Consider the following 15,040-nt stretch of genomic DNA (forward strand, 5'->3'; position numbering starts at 1 on the left):
TCTTTTATAAATGATATTACTTGTATTATATACAAAAATGTAAGAGTAACATTTTTAATTTTAATTTTTACTAATATATTTTTCAATAAAAAGTTAAAATTATTAAAAAAATAGTTTGATTTTCGTACTTGTTTAATATAAGTCATTTTTCGTATGACATTACGATCACTGGAGATACGTTTATTATTTCCAGCTGAGAAAATATTCTAAATGCGGACTAAAATAATAGAAACCCTTTAGACAGTAACATTGAGAATGTAAAAATTTATAAAATTACTAATATAAAATATTAGAATATATAATTTATTTATAATTTGATTTATACAATTGTATATTTAAAAAAAAAAAAAAGTATAGTCATTCAATTTATTTTCCACTAAATTATAGGTATATTCATTTATTTTTGAGGGTAGGGAATTACATTAGGTCTTTTATTGAAAATAAGTGGAAAAATTTGTTTTATTGAATGTTTTTTATTTTCAATATTTTATATGCATTCCAATATATTCAGACATTTTAATAAAATTTTTTTAAATAATTTTCTCTCTTCATCTTTTGCGCAATTTTATTATTTTTTTTTTTTTTAATTTTTTAATTCTTTTAGTTTTACTATACATAAAATCAATAGCTTTATTTATTTAAAAATTTTTTTGAATAAATTTACGTAATTATTGGTATGTATATTTTTATTTTTATAAAATTATTTATATTTTTTTTTTAGTTGATGATGTCTGACAATGACAAAATTTCATCAATTGGTGATGATTTATCGTTTAATAAAAAGGATATTGTCAAGAAAAAACGAGGTAGACCACCATCCAAAATAAACAAAGATGGTATTAAAAAATATAAAAAAAATAATTTACCTCAAAATTATTTATCATTATGTAAAAATAATAGAAATGGAAATTTAAAAATTTTTAAATGTTCCCAATCAATGACAACAAATTTATGTAAAAATTTATCAACGACAAAAGTACAAATCAACAGTGAAAAAAAGAAACGTGGTCGTCCAAGAAAAATTCCATCTTCTACAATTGATATAAAATCTCCACCTAAATTTGAAGATTCTATTTTAAGTTTAATAACTAAAAATGATAGTGAAAATGAAGAAGATTTATTTATTGATGACATTGAATCTAAAACTGAAACAACATTAGAGGCACAGAATAAATTGTTGAATCTTTTACAAAAACCACCATCTTTTGCTGACTATGCAACAAATATAATTGAGAATAATATGAAACAACATGGAAAAAAAAGAGGTAGACCTCGAAAAAGTGATATGCAGAATTGTTTTAGTAATAAAATGTCAAAGGTTATTAAGAATGTTTCAGATGATGTAATAAAAAAGAATTCTACTATTCTTGCTATTAGTAAGCAAAAAGATAAATTTTCGCATACAAAAATAGATGAAGAAAAATCTAATTTTAATTGTGAACAATCAAATAAAGATAAACTTACTAGAAAAAGTAAGAATTTTTCAATAAGCAAACCTTCAAATATTTTGCCTTTAAATGTTTCAGAAAATTCTGATCTTCCCAGTAGTAATAATTCAGAACAATTAAATTGTGATCAAAATAAAATTACACCGGCTAATACACCTTTACCAGTGATATCAGAAAATTTAAAAAATGAAAATGAAAAACAGAACACTAAGTTATCTTCTAATGAATCAATAATGGAATCATCATTATTAAATAATCAATGTGATATTAATTCACATTTAACTGGAAAAACATTATCAAATCTTTTTAAACGTGATACAATTGTCCCTCAAATAATGGAGAAAAAAAAACGTGGTAGACCACGTGGATCATTAACATCTAAAAATAAATCTACTGATTCATTACTTGCAAAAAATAATGACAATTTAATGGAAAAAATACTTGGATCATTTTCAAAAATTATTCCAGTAAAAAAAAAGCGTGGTAGGCCATGTAAAATAAATTTATCACAGGTACCAGCAAATAATATTTTACCTACCACGGATAATGATGAGAAAGACAATCCACTTAACTTAAGTCACACAGAAACACAAGAACATGATATTAAGAAAATTGAAAATGTATCAAATACTTCAAAATCACAGGAAGTATTTCTTTTAAAAGAAGAAGAAAATACTGAAGAGACAGAAACTTTTATGACAAAAAATTTATCTAAAACAGATGGTCCAAATTTAAAATGTAGTAATGCTCAGAATATTTACAACAATAAAAATAATTTTCAAAATAAAGAGGGAAATTTAGCTGTTGAACAAAAAAATTCAATTAATGATACTACTGTTGTCGTTACATTATCCTCTGATGGAACATATGCTATATCAGGTAACTTACCAAAAATGCCAAAAATTTTAATTTGTAATGGAGTTATTGAAAATTCTAATGAATGTATTAAAATTCCTATACAATTAATAATTAATAATCAATCAGGAAATATAAATTCTGAAATGACACCAATAACATTGAGTCCGGAAAATCTAAGTAGATCAGAATCATTACCTTTTGGATCTGATTCTAATCAAATAAATGAATCAACCACCTCTGCTAGGAATAATTCTTTCTCATTAAATACTGAGAATCATTCAAATATTACTATTAAAAAATCATCTTCAAATTCTTGTTTTGATGATAAAAAAGATGCCTTGTCTACTAAATTAATTCATAATGAATCAATAATATCATCAGATCAAGGTAATAATTTAATTCCTTGCATGACTAAAAATTTCATATCTCCTACCTCAATATCTGGCCTTGAAGAGGAATACGACGACAGACCAGAAGTATTTAAACCGTTTATGCCAAAATCAGTTTTACCAATCAACATTACTTCATTAAGAGATGACTCCTTATATGATCGAAAAGGTAGGGCTTCATCTTTACCGCCTTTAAGCAGCCCTAAGTAATCTGATACTGATATATACCAATTAATAAATAAAACTTAATCTTTTTCCTTTTGTTAAAGTACATAAAACATCTAATTTTTTCTTTAAAAATTTTTTATTTAATATCGAGTAAAACAATCAAAAATTATTTTTTTAGTATAGAATATAGTTACAGTTATATATACCTGTTAACTATTTTCATCAAAGACTATTAACATTGATGGAAGAAAAAAAATGTAGATATATAAAAAAAAACAAGAGAGAATAATTTACCATTAGAAATGAATCACTATTTTTAAGCATACAATTTGATATTTACAATATAAAAAAAAATGTCGTGTAAAGATGTTTTCTCTACACATATTAAATGTCTTTTTCTAAAGATATTTTAATTCTCTCCTTGCCCGCTGTCTTCGTCGCTTTCTTCAAAATCGTCATCATCTATAAATAAAAAAAAATTAATTATTAGTTAAAAAAAAAAATAATTATCAATAACATACCTGAATACCCGTAATCATCGTAATGATCATAATCATCATCCATATCGATCATGTCACCAGCATCATTTTCGGGTAACTTTGGTTTTACAATATACTCCTCCACAGTCTCCGGAACAATAATACCATTTTTTTTAGCATCTTCCTTTGACAATTCAACTTGTTTTTTAATAATCCTAGCATACTCGTCATCTGCACCTTTGCTATCTTTCCATTTTTTATACATTACAGAGGCATCAACATTTGCTGGACTACTTGTATTTGGTTCATTAAGTAATGATATAACACTCATCATAATAGTTCTTACATTTTGTGTTGGATTCCATCTTTCTGACGGTAATTCACCTGACTGAGGATCATTAACTGGAGGATGGAGAATAGAAATACAAAGATCACCATTATCATATACATTTGGATGCCATATTTTATTTAAAAATTTAAATGTTGGTGGTGAGTAAGGATAATTGTTAGGAAATCTTATTTGAGCACGAAAATATCCTCCCTGGTAAATTGTATTAGGTGGACCAAAAATACCAACTGTCCATATAAGGAGATTATCCTCATTAGGTGTTATATGAAATCCTTCAGTTGGTTCATTTTGAAGTTTCTTTAACTCTAAAGAAAGTGCCTTGACAGCTGATGCTGCATATGTATTGACTGTTGATCCAGAACCAGAATTGTAAGATACACTCATATTATAATTTGTGCTAAAATATTTTATATATAATGATCTTAAAAAAAAAAAATAAAAAAGTTAAATAAAATGATAACTATTATTATTAAAAAAAATTAAATATAATAACGAAACGATGACTGAATTTAAAATATATAAATATAGGCAAAAGTACATATAGCAATAAAAAAAATTATACAAATAATTTAAAAGAATGTTTTGTTTTATAAAATAAAGCCATAATCAAATCATTGTTTTGTTTTTTTTTTTGTCCATAAAAATGTCAAATTAACCTTTTAATAGATATCATAGTTATAAATGAGAATGTAATTTCATTGGAGATAATAATTTGAACCCTAAACTTAATGTTTTTTCTTTAAAATTTAAAATGCAAAAAATTTTGATAATTTTATGTTTTATTGTTTATAAAAATAGGTAGACAAAAAGATATGTGAGATGCTTAAAATTTATTGTATTAAAAAAATATAAGTCTACAAGATAATTCAATTTTTTTGGAGTATTGTTTATACAGTAATTATTTTAAAAATAAAACAGAATTTATACCTAATTTAGTATGATAAAATTATTTAACTTTAGGAGAATTATCTGAATTGGAAAAATATAAATTAACTTGTAAAGGTCCATGGAAAAAAGTTTCAAAATAATTATGTAAAATTTGCATCAAAAAAAATTATTTATAATGAATGAAAAAATTTAAAATTGGTTAGAGAACCATTTTTCAATTTAAAAAAAAAATTAAATATTTTATTGGTAAATTAAAAAAATAAATTTTTAATCATTCAAAGTCTAGAAAGATTCCAACCTTGACAAAAGAATTAAGTAAAATAAATAAAATAATGAATTAGTAGATAATTTACGATATCATTATTAAAGGCATTAAAAATAAAATTCTTTAAGGTGTCTATCAATGAAAAAACTAGGAAAAAAAAGTACTAGAAGTTAGTGATAATATTATAAAAACAATCTTAAATAGATAAATTTAATTCAATTGTCAACTTTTATTATTTTTTTCTGTTCAGTGAGTTAAAAATCAAAGAAAATCAATTTTATATAATAATCCATCACACAAACATTATGATATATTTTAATATATTTCAAGGGCATATTTATAAAGAAAGAAATTTCAATATTTTGAAAGTTTAAAAAATTGTAGTTAGGCATAATAAAGTATACGACTTTAATAAATAAAATACTGATCGCTATTTTATTTTAAAAAAAAAATTTCTTAAGAAAAATGAGGATAATTTTTTTAACTAAAAAAAAATGTATTACAAGGAAAGTTAAATCTCTTTGTTCTTAATATAAATAAACCTGATAAAATTGATTTCAAGATATGTATACTAAATAAAATGTTAAGTTTATCTATTGTCTTACATTGCACAGTAATCGGTTTTTTCTTAGTTAAATATATTTTTTTTTATCTAATATTAATTTAAAACATGAGTCAATATGACATAATCAGTTGGACAATATATTAAAAATAAAAAAAATTTGTTGATAAATTTCTTTTATTGGAAAAAATTAAAATAAAAGGAAGTGTGATTCTTTAAATAAATCTCAGCCCAAAAACGTGATGCCTTATATAATATTATTGAATCTAGTTGTAAAATCTTTATAATAAAAATATTTAATAAATTAAAAAACACACTTACCAATAAATGAATTATACTTATAAAACACTTCAGTACAATTAATATAATTTTTTAAAAAAAATAATATAAACATAGTTATAATATAAGAAAAAAAAAAGATAGTATAACATATGGTGATCAGTTGGTAAATGAATATTTTGACTTAAGGAGTACTTTATCATTTTTATTCAAGATATATTTTAAAAAAAATATCTTGATACTAAATATATTTATGAAAATATTATATATGTCATTTAGGAGTAAAAATAATTTTAGTGAAACTATATATATATAATCAATTTAAGTAAAAGTGGATGTAACAGATTCCATAATAAGAGACTACCAAATTAGAAATAAGACATTATTATAGAAATAAAACCACATTTACACTATACTCAATTTTCTTTTTTAAATGTCAATACGATAAGTAATGCTTTATTTGGAGATGACAATAAAAAAAAATAATTTCTAAAAGTAATTTGATAAATTAATGTTAAAATTATTTAAACAAAAAAAAATTGTCCAAAAATTAGTAGTAATCCTTAACTTGAAATAGTATTTAAAATGAAAAATATATTAATTGAAAATAAAATTTTTAAAATACTTTTTTATCATACATCTGTCAATATTAATAGCAGAAAGATGTTATCTCTGGGTATCTTTTCATTAAATGATCTGTTAAAATTATTCCTATCTTACTTGTTATTCATGAAAAAGTAAGTAGAATAAAAACATTTATTAAGCCTTTTAAATTATATTTTAAAATTAATAGGAAAATAAATTTTCATTGTAAGTAATATTAAAACAATAGGAAGTAGTAAAGTTTTATATCTATTTTATTCTTTATCATGACATAACTAAAGTTATTCATTATAATGTGTAAGAAAAAAAAAAGTTTTGGTACCTCTCAGGGGTTAGAAAATAAATTATATATTCATTCAGTGATTTTAAAAATATTACTAATAATAAAATTGTCACACTGCTTTTTTCTTATTGTTAAGAAGTTGTTAAAATACAAGATGTTATATTATATATATTGACATCACAATATTATAACATAACAAGGTTTATAACCTTGTTATATGCTTTAAAAGATCCAAAGATTTTTAGATACCTGTTTTAATAGACAACAGAGGTTTTAAAAAAAAGAATGATTAAAAAAAATTATATAATATAACTAAGTATAGAAACTACAAATATTTCTTTTTTTTTATATATAATATTATTTATTATATTACTAAATAAAATATATAAAATGAGTTGAAGTATTTTTAAATTAAAAAAAAAAACTACCATAATATATAACTTTTAAAATGATAATAATAATAAAAATTAAAAAATAAATTATTTTTTTTTATATAAAATAAGTAATCTTTGAATTATTGTAATTGAATGACTTTATGAAATAATATCTAAGGAAATAGAAAGTACTTTAGTTAGAAAATGATCAATAATATTTTAAATTGACTACTTATATTTTCATAAAATATAAGGAAGTTTATGTTGAAGTCAAAAATCAGTCATCAAAAATACATATACTTTGTCAAAATAACAAATGTCTTTTTTTAAAGAATATCATAAGATTGAAAGTATATAAATAAAAAGGATTTTCAATTGAAAACTAGAAACTTCCATTTTATAACTATACACATTATCATCATCAACAAGACCTTTGTGATCTTCGTCATACCTGAAGTCATATGTTTAACTATAATAGTATGTCTAAAAAGACAAATACCATTTGATTTTATTAAGTTTAATAACAAAAATATATACAAAATATAATTGAAATTTTTTTATATAGATAAACAAATTAAAGTTGTTTTTTTTTGACACTTTTTTTTTAAATAACAAAATAATGTAAAATACATTAGATATTTAAATAGGAGAAAAAAAAAGTTATTAACATTAATAATAAAATGAGTAAAAAAAAATTTATTTTGAAATTGATAAAAAAAAAAAAGATAACTAGACAGATAATGATTAAAGAGTAATAATTTTAATTGAAGAAATATTTCTAAATATAATAAATTTATGAGACAAAAAGTATTGTTAAAATTGTTAGAAAAAATAATGAATAAAAAAAAAGAAGCATCAATGGCAAATTTATAAAATAATAGTACTTTTAAAACAATATCAATTGTTATTAAGTTTTTATACAAATAAAATATTAATCTTTTGTATATGTTAAAAGAATATGTCTTTTTTTTATTGTATTTATATTTATATGTATTTGACAAAAAAAAAAGTGTGATTAATTAAGCGAGACAACAACATTTTAATATGTATCTTTTAGTGTGCAATAATATATTATTTAGAAATATTAATATAAACTATAATAAATTACACTACTATTACACCTAAATCATTTAATACTTTTTTTTTCTAATGATTAAATATATTATAAATATTAAAGTAACACTTTAACTTACTTTTATTTTATATATATTAAATAAAATTATATTAATTAAATTTTAAAATAATAAAAAAGTTTTATAAATTAAACTGTTACATAATGTATTTGAATATCTAATTATTGATTAATTTTAAATACAATATCTTTCTTAACTAGGCTAATACTATATAATATTAAAGTATAAAATTTAGTAATATATGGATATATATTAAGTAATGAAAAAAAAAGCTAATATATATAAACTTAAATAAAATTTATCCATAAAAACGTGTACCCAAGTACAGATATACTCTAATTGACAACAGGAAAAATAATAAATCATAAGAAACATATGAAAAATAATCCTTTTAACCGGTGTATTTTCAAGTAGTAAAAAAAAATATTATTTAATAAAAAATGCTGAGATTTTAAAATAATTATAGTGCATTTTAAAAATTATGCTACATGATCCTTTATAGTACATGTGACTTAAAAAATATATATACTTTAATATATATATATATACATATGCTTCATCACAAACTAATTTAAACTATTAAAATCTTTTATCAAATTTTAAAATATTAAACTTATTTTTATGAAGAAAATGTAAAATTAAATAATTGTGATTAGGGAGCTTTAAAATAAAATAATTATAAAACAATAAAAGAATAGTACATAGAAAAATAATCATTAATATTAAGTTAACATTATTTTCTTAAAATTAATCACGTAGATTATTGCTTTTTCTTTTTTATCTTTTTTTATTTTATTTTTTTAAAATCAGCTGAGAGAAAAATTATAAAATACTCACAATTTTTAAAATATTGCTTTAAAATATGAGAAAGAAAATATATAGTTGATAAAAAATAATTTGTATTGAATTGTGCTCTTATAGTACATGTACATAATTTTGATAAACTATTAAATTTACACAAAGAGACTTTTATATATTTTGTTTATATAGACAATAAAAGATTTAATTTTTAAGAGTTTTACTATTTGTAAGAAATATTTATATTTGGATAAAATATATGTATATATAAAATCCAACTGAAACTTTTATCTCAATGAGAAAATCAAATTATATTTAATTTATTTTCTCTATTTATTGTCTATTTAAATTTATATAATAAATTATGATTATTATTTCTAAACTTAAATCGTATTTACTGGTTTTCTTTTTATCAAAAATTAATTTATATAATTTGACTAGTACAATATATAGAAATATATTAATATATATATAATATATGCTTTATTTAAAAATATAAATAAAGCGGAAACAAATTAGTTTTAGTTTAATTAGAATGAACATATTAATCATGTGATAAATATTATAAAATATTATTATATAATATAAAATATAATAAGAGTTAGCTTAAAATTAGGAAAGAAAGAAAGAATAAAAAGATAAAATTTTTGACTCTTTAAAGATAGATTTTATTAAAAATAAAATTGTATAGTTCTTCTGAAATATGATATATTAAAAACTTTAATTAAGAGGTTAGAAAGTAAGCTAAATATTTGAATAAAATTTTTCACTCGTCCATCTATATTTATTAATTGTGACATTCTGTAGTAATTTAATCAAATCATTAAATATATGGACTAATCTAATTGTCTGAAAGATCCCAAAATAATAATGAGCAAAAAAATAAAAAAAAAAAAGAAGAAGAACAGACATAAAATAATAATTATAAATAGAAAATAAATATTTTTATTATCATAATAAAAGTATATAACAAAATTTACCCTCACTTATAAATTGTTATATCTTATTCTAACATCTTAAAAAAAAAAGTACCAAAGTATATTTAAAAAAATTCTCTTGTTCAAAGTTATTTGTTATAAAACTATTTACATCAACAATAAGCCACGTGCTCTTTTAATAAATTGCTATTGATTTTTCAATACATAAAAGCTTGTAAACAAATTTTTTTGTACTATATTAAAAAATATTCTACACAATTGAGAGTTTATAGGAAAAAAAAATGATATAAAAAGATTAAATTTATCTATATTTATTCTGTCTATGAAAAATTTTTATTTTTTCTTTTTTTTTTTGAAATAATACTTATGATTATTATATTATTATACTACTAATATTAAAAGGCAGACACATTTAAATATAGATTATTATTTGTCATACTTTGGTCAATAAACAGAAAATAAAATATTGAAGAACATTAACAAAAAAAGTATTTTTCTCATAATAATAATAATTGATAAACATAAAAATTTTTTTTATCTTTATTTTTTTTTTAACTTATTTTCTCTATCAACAATAACAATAATAATAATAATAATTTAAACACAATAAGAATTAATGTAAGTTGCTATGGTAATTATAAAATAAATATTTGAGAAAAATAATTATATTTAAAAGAAAACAACAACAATAATATGAATATATATATAATATATATTAATACAATGAGGAATATTACAAACAAGATATCATGTAAAAAAATAATAAATAAATAAATGATTGATAAAAACAATTCATGGGGATGATACGGGAAAATGGTGTTATATAAAATTGTCAACTTATTATATTTTTTTTTCTATTGAATCAAATGAATTGGAATTAATATTACCGTTATTTACTTTTATATATGTTATTTTTTTTCTATTGACTATATTGTTATATTTGAAAAAAAAAATTTTTTTTTAATAAATATAATAATGCAACATTGTTTCTATTAAAAAGAGATGAATGAGTACATTTTAATAATAATATTATTGTAATTACTAACAATATAAATGTATAATATTAAATAATAATAAAAAAAAAACGTTTATATCAAATTTATATGATAAAAAAAATTCACTGCTTTATAAAAATTTTCTAGTTATAGAATAATAATAAATTCAATTTAAACATTATTAAAAGAACGATGTAATAAAATTTTATGTCTCCTAGTGTTTCATGTATCAAATAGAAATAATAAAAAGCATTTTATTATTTTACACTTAAAAGTATAAGTATGCTAAAATAATACTTTTTATATATCTTTTTTTTTTCATTGTTTATTTATAATAAAAATAACAAGATAACAGATATTTTTACTGGTTATTTTCGCTAATAAATGTGAAAATAAAAAGATATATATATATGTATATGTATATGTAAACAATAACAAAAATGTAACAAAAAAAATTTAATTTTTAGTTTGTTTGAAGTTACCAAAATTTAATAAATATATATATATTTTATTTACATTCTATTAAAAAAAAATTTATGTAATTAGTCTTTGATTTTTAGCAAAAACAATTTGGACAAAAATTTTTAAGTATAATTTTATTTATAAATTTTTTTTTTAAAAACTTGTAAATGATAAGGCATATCTATTTGTAGGATGTTTTTTTAATTTGTATTTTCATTTTTTGTAATCTTTGATATGATATAATTTTAGAAAAATTATTGGAAAAAAAAAATTTTTTTATTATACAGTAAATAGGAAAATATTTATTTTACAAATGAAGAAAAAATAATAATAATTAGATCATATTTTTGTCAAAATGCGTCATCATTAATGTATTTAACAAATTATCACAATTAACAACAGGTTCAATAAAACGTACCGAATTACCTATGTCCATTAAAACTTTATTAACACTATTTGGTATTTTAAAACGATTTCTATCAAACATTGGAATGACATAATCATCCTCCTCAGGTTTATAGGGGGCCCAATTTTGAAATGTTGGAATAACTAAACCTTCCATCCTATCTGCAATTGCTGTTTTTTTAGTTTCTTTTACCAATGCAGCAACAGCTGATGATGGATTATATATGACAACATTTCTTGTATTTATTCCATTTACTTTTTTCTTTCCTTTAAATTTATAATGGGTTGTAAATGGTGAAATTTTAATTGCTAATTCCTGTAATTGATGTTCTGTTTCACGGGTTTTCTTTGTTGGTGGTTTTATTGTTGTAAAATAACCTGATAATTTACATTGTTCTGGTGTTAATGGTAAAATTCCCCCATAAGAGTAACGATCAGTTAACTCATGAAGTTTTTTATCCTTATAAACATGTGAAAGAGATTCTTTTCTTTCTTCTTCTATCTTTTTAAGATTTTCTTTTGTTTCATGAATAAAAATATGTCTAAAAGCTATCTCCCATGCTTCAATTTTTTCTTGTCCAGATAATGAATATATTGATATGTATTTTTTAAATTGTTCTTTAATTAATTCTTTGCAAGGTTGTCTTAAACTTAAGTCAAACCATTCTTTTTCTAATTCTAAAACATGTCCAAATTTATCTTCTGTATATTTTAAAATATTAAAAGCTACATTACGATTTTTTAAACATCTAAATTCAATGTTAGCAGCTGCTAAATATGGTAAAATTCCAACTCTTGGATCTTGTCGTAATTTTCTAAAAACTAATCTATATTTATCAGCTCCAAGACATCTTCTAGTAAATTGCATATAACTTATATAAATTAAATTAGGATCAAAATTATATTCAGTGTTAGTTAGTAAAGTTTTATAATACTCTTGAGCAAGTTTAAATTCTTTCCTTTCTTCTAGAAAGAATACAAAACAAAAATGGAATAATAATGAATATTTCATTGTACCAGTAATCATTTTTTTAAAATAACTTTCAACAATATTTTCAATCTCTGAATAAGCAATAACTTCCCCTCTACTATCCATTTTTTCAATATAATCTAGATGAAACATTAAAACTTGATAACACAAATTTGGATGTCTACCAAATCGTAATAAATATTGTTCATAAGCATATGAAATTCTTTTTAATCTTTCTAAAGGATCATTTATTTTCAATAAACATTTCCTTTCCCAATTAACATATCTTTGCCAAAACATTCTTTGTTTCTTTTCATCAGGTAATTGCGCTCTTTTTGGAACAGAAAATCTTTCATAATCTAGTGGTTTATGAATAGCCTGAAATGATTGCATAATTTTTTTAATCTTATTATAATCTTTCATTCTTTCTGCAATAAATCTCTCTGCCATTGGCGGATTAACTTTTTTTTCAAAATTTGAATATTCCATAAAAAAAGCATCTATTCCAGTCATTGGAACTTGAAATGCCTTGGCATAAACTTTTCTTATAGCAGATATTTTTTGATTCTCAGCATATGGACCATTTGCAACTACATTTTCTAAAAATTGTATATAACTTTTATATAAAGGAAGCGCTTTTATATCTAGTCCAACATTTTCTATTGCAAATTCATAAGCTTTAGCTAAAACTTCTCGATAATCTGGAAGTTGTGTTTTTGTTGTCCTTACAAAATCAACATAATAAACATAAAGATTAATATTTTTAATTACTGGTAAACATTTTTGAAATAACTCCTCTGCTTTATCTACATTTCCACAACGTACCTTAAAAATATATATTTAAAATTTTATGAAAATTTTATTCTTACCTCATGTTCAATATAAATTTTCCAACATTCACTATTATTAGGATATTGTTGTAATATTTCATCATAAAAATTTCTCTCTACATCTGAAATTTCTTTTTCCTGAATCTCAGTCATCATTTGTTTCCATGAAACAACATCCCACCTATTATTTTGAATACGTTTTTCTAGTGGTAAACTATTAATTTTAGCAACACTTTGAATTGGTTTAACTTTATTTTCTAGTCTTTTCTTACGATAATCTATTGCTCTTTTAACAAGTTCATTTTCAAATGTCCTATTCAATTTTACAGGAATTAATGTTCTAATTTTATATAAAAGATTATCTTTATAAGAAACTCTTTTAATTCTTCTTTCTATAAGTGATGTTTTTAAACGGTATGCTAAACCATATTTTGTAAAATCAATCTTTTCATCTGCATCTAAAATTCTGGCACTCCTTCTCTTATTCCATCTTTCGTTAATCATATGATAAATTGATTGAATATATTTTGGATCAACATTATTTTTTTCTGCCTCCTGTATACACATTCTTATAAGTTTATCAAGACGATCACGATAAAAATTTGAAGCAAGAACAAAATTAATTGCTTCTAGTGAACGATAATTAATACCAAGACTCAATTTCCTTTTAATACCCATTTGTCCATAATATTCCCATTTTGGTTGATCAATATACATATCATTAGATAAATTAGGATTAATAAAAAATTTATTTCTTATGTGTATAATAGCAATAATAAGACCTTTTAATTCAGTATAAGATCGTCCCTTTATTCTATCACCAGGATTCATTCCACGACTTTTTTTATAGTCACCAGGTCCAAATTCACTATCCATATAAATATCATTAACTAAGAATCCTTTTTCATCAACATTAGAAAAATTTTTTCTTTTCCTAACATCTAAAGTTTTGTCATATCCCTTTCTATAACCATTCATAGGGCCATAAATCTCATTTTGAGGATCAATATACCGATTTCCAATACGATGACCAGCATTATAAGAACCATAACCATACAATTTTCCTTTTCCACCATATTGTGGACCTTGTAATTGATATTTTTTCCAAATCTCCTTACCACCATGAATCATTTGACCATTTCTAATTATATTATTAGTAAAAGTTCCCCTACCATTAAAAGAATTTTTGCTTGAAATTAATGGTCCTCTAGTTTTAGAAAAATTTGTAGTATGAAAAAAATTACTCATATTTGTAAGGCCATATTTATTCCAGACAACATGTTTCTCATTTTCTTTTCTGCCACCATAACTTCTGGAATGTTTTTTGTTAGTAAATCCTTGGTTTCTTAATGATGTATTGTGATACATTTACCACCCTAAAAATATTAAAAAATAATTTTTAAAAAAATGTCGAAATTTATAAAGAATTAATAAATTAAAAATAAAATAGGACTTTAAAACGGCCTGGTAACGTTATTCCAAATTTCGCTATTGTTTACTAAAAAAGTTGTCAACAATGTGTGTATGTGTTTTTATAGGATTAATTTTATTAATAATGTGACTG

General features: G+C 21.3%; 3 protein-coding genes across 3 annotated transcripts; 1 reads left to right on the plus strand and 2 right to left on the minus strand.

Moving 5' to 3' along the window:
- Window positions 1-727: 727 nt before the first annotated feature.
- On the plus strand, window positions 728-2,905 carry SRAE_2000143600 (AT hook-like family-containing protein; the record flags this gene model as incomplete). The annotated part of the gene is made up of 2 exons (XM_024652389.1): window positions 728-1,472; window positions 1,527-2,905. 2 exons carry the CDS (start codon window positions 728-730, stop codon window positions 2,903-2,905), a joined length of 2,124 nt encoding a protein of 707 aa, XP_024505970.1.
- Window positions 2,906-3,272: 367 nt separating this feature from the next.
- SRAE_2000143700 (Ubiquitin-conjugating enzyme, E2 domain and Ubiquitin-conjugating enzyme/RWD-like domain-containing protein) lies at window positions 3,273-4,075 on the minus strand (the record flags this gene model as incomplete). Its single annotated transcript, XM_024652390.1, has 2 exons — window positions 3,273-3,325; window positions 3,385-4,075. The coding sequence occupies 2 exons, from the start codon at window positions 4,073-4,075 to the stop codon at window positions 3,273-3,275; spliced, it is 744 nt and encodes a 247-aa protein (XP_024505971.1).
- Window positions 4,076-11,605: 7,530 nt separating this feature from the next.
- Window positions 11,606-14,844, minus strand: SRAE_2000143800 (Cleavage stimulation factor subunit 3; the record flags this gene model as incomplete). Its single annotated transcript, XM_024652391.1, has 3 exons — window positions 11,606-12,642; window positions 12,694-13,471; window positions 13,516-14,844. The coding sequence occupies 3 exons, from the start codon at window positions 14,842-14,844 to the stop codon at window positions 11,606-11,608; spliced, it is 3,144 nt and encodes a 1,047-aa protein (XP_024505972.1).
- Window positions 14,845-15,040: the final 196 nt, after the last annotated feature.

This window comes from Strongyloides ratti (assembly GCF_001040885.1).
Source record: "Strongyloides ratti genome assembly S_ratti_ED321, chromosome : 2".
NCBI lineage: Eukaryota > Metazoa > Nematoda > Chromadorea > Rhabditida > Strongyloididae > Strongyloides > Strongyloides ratti.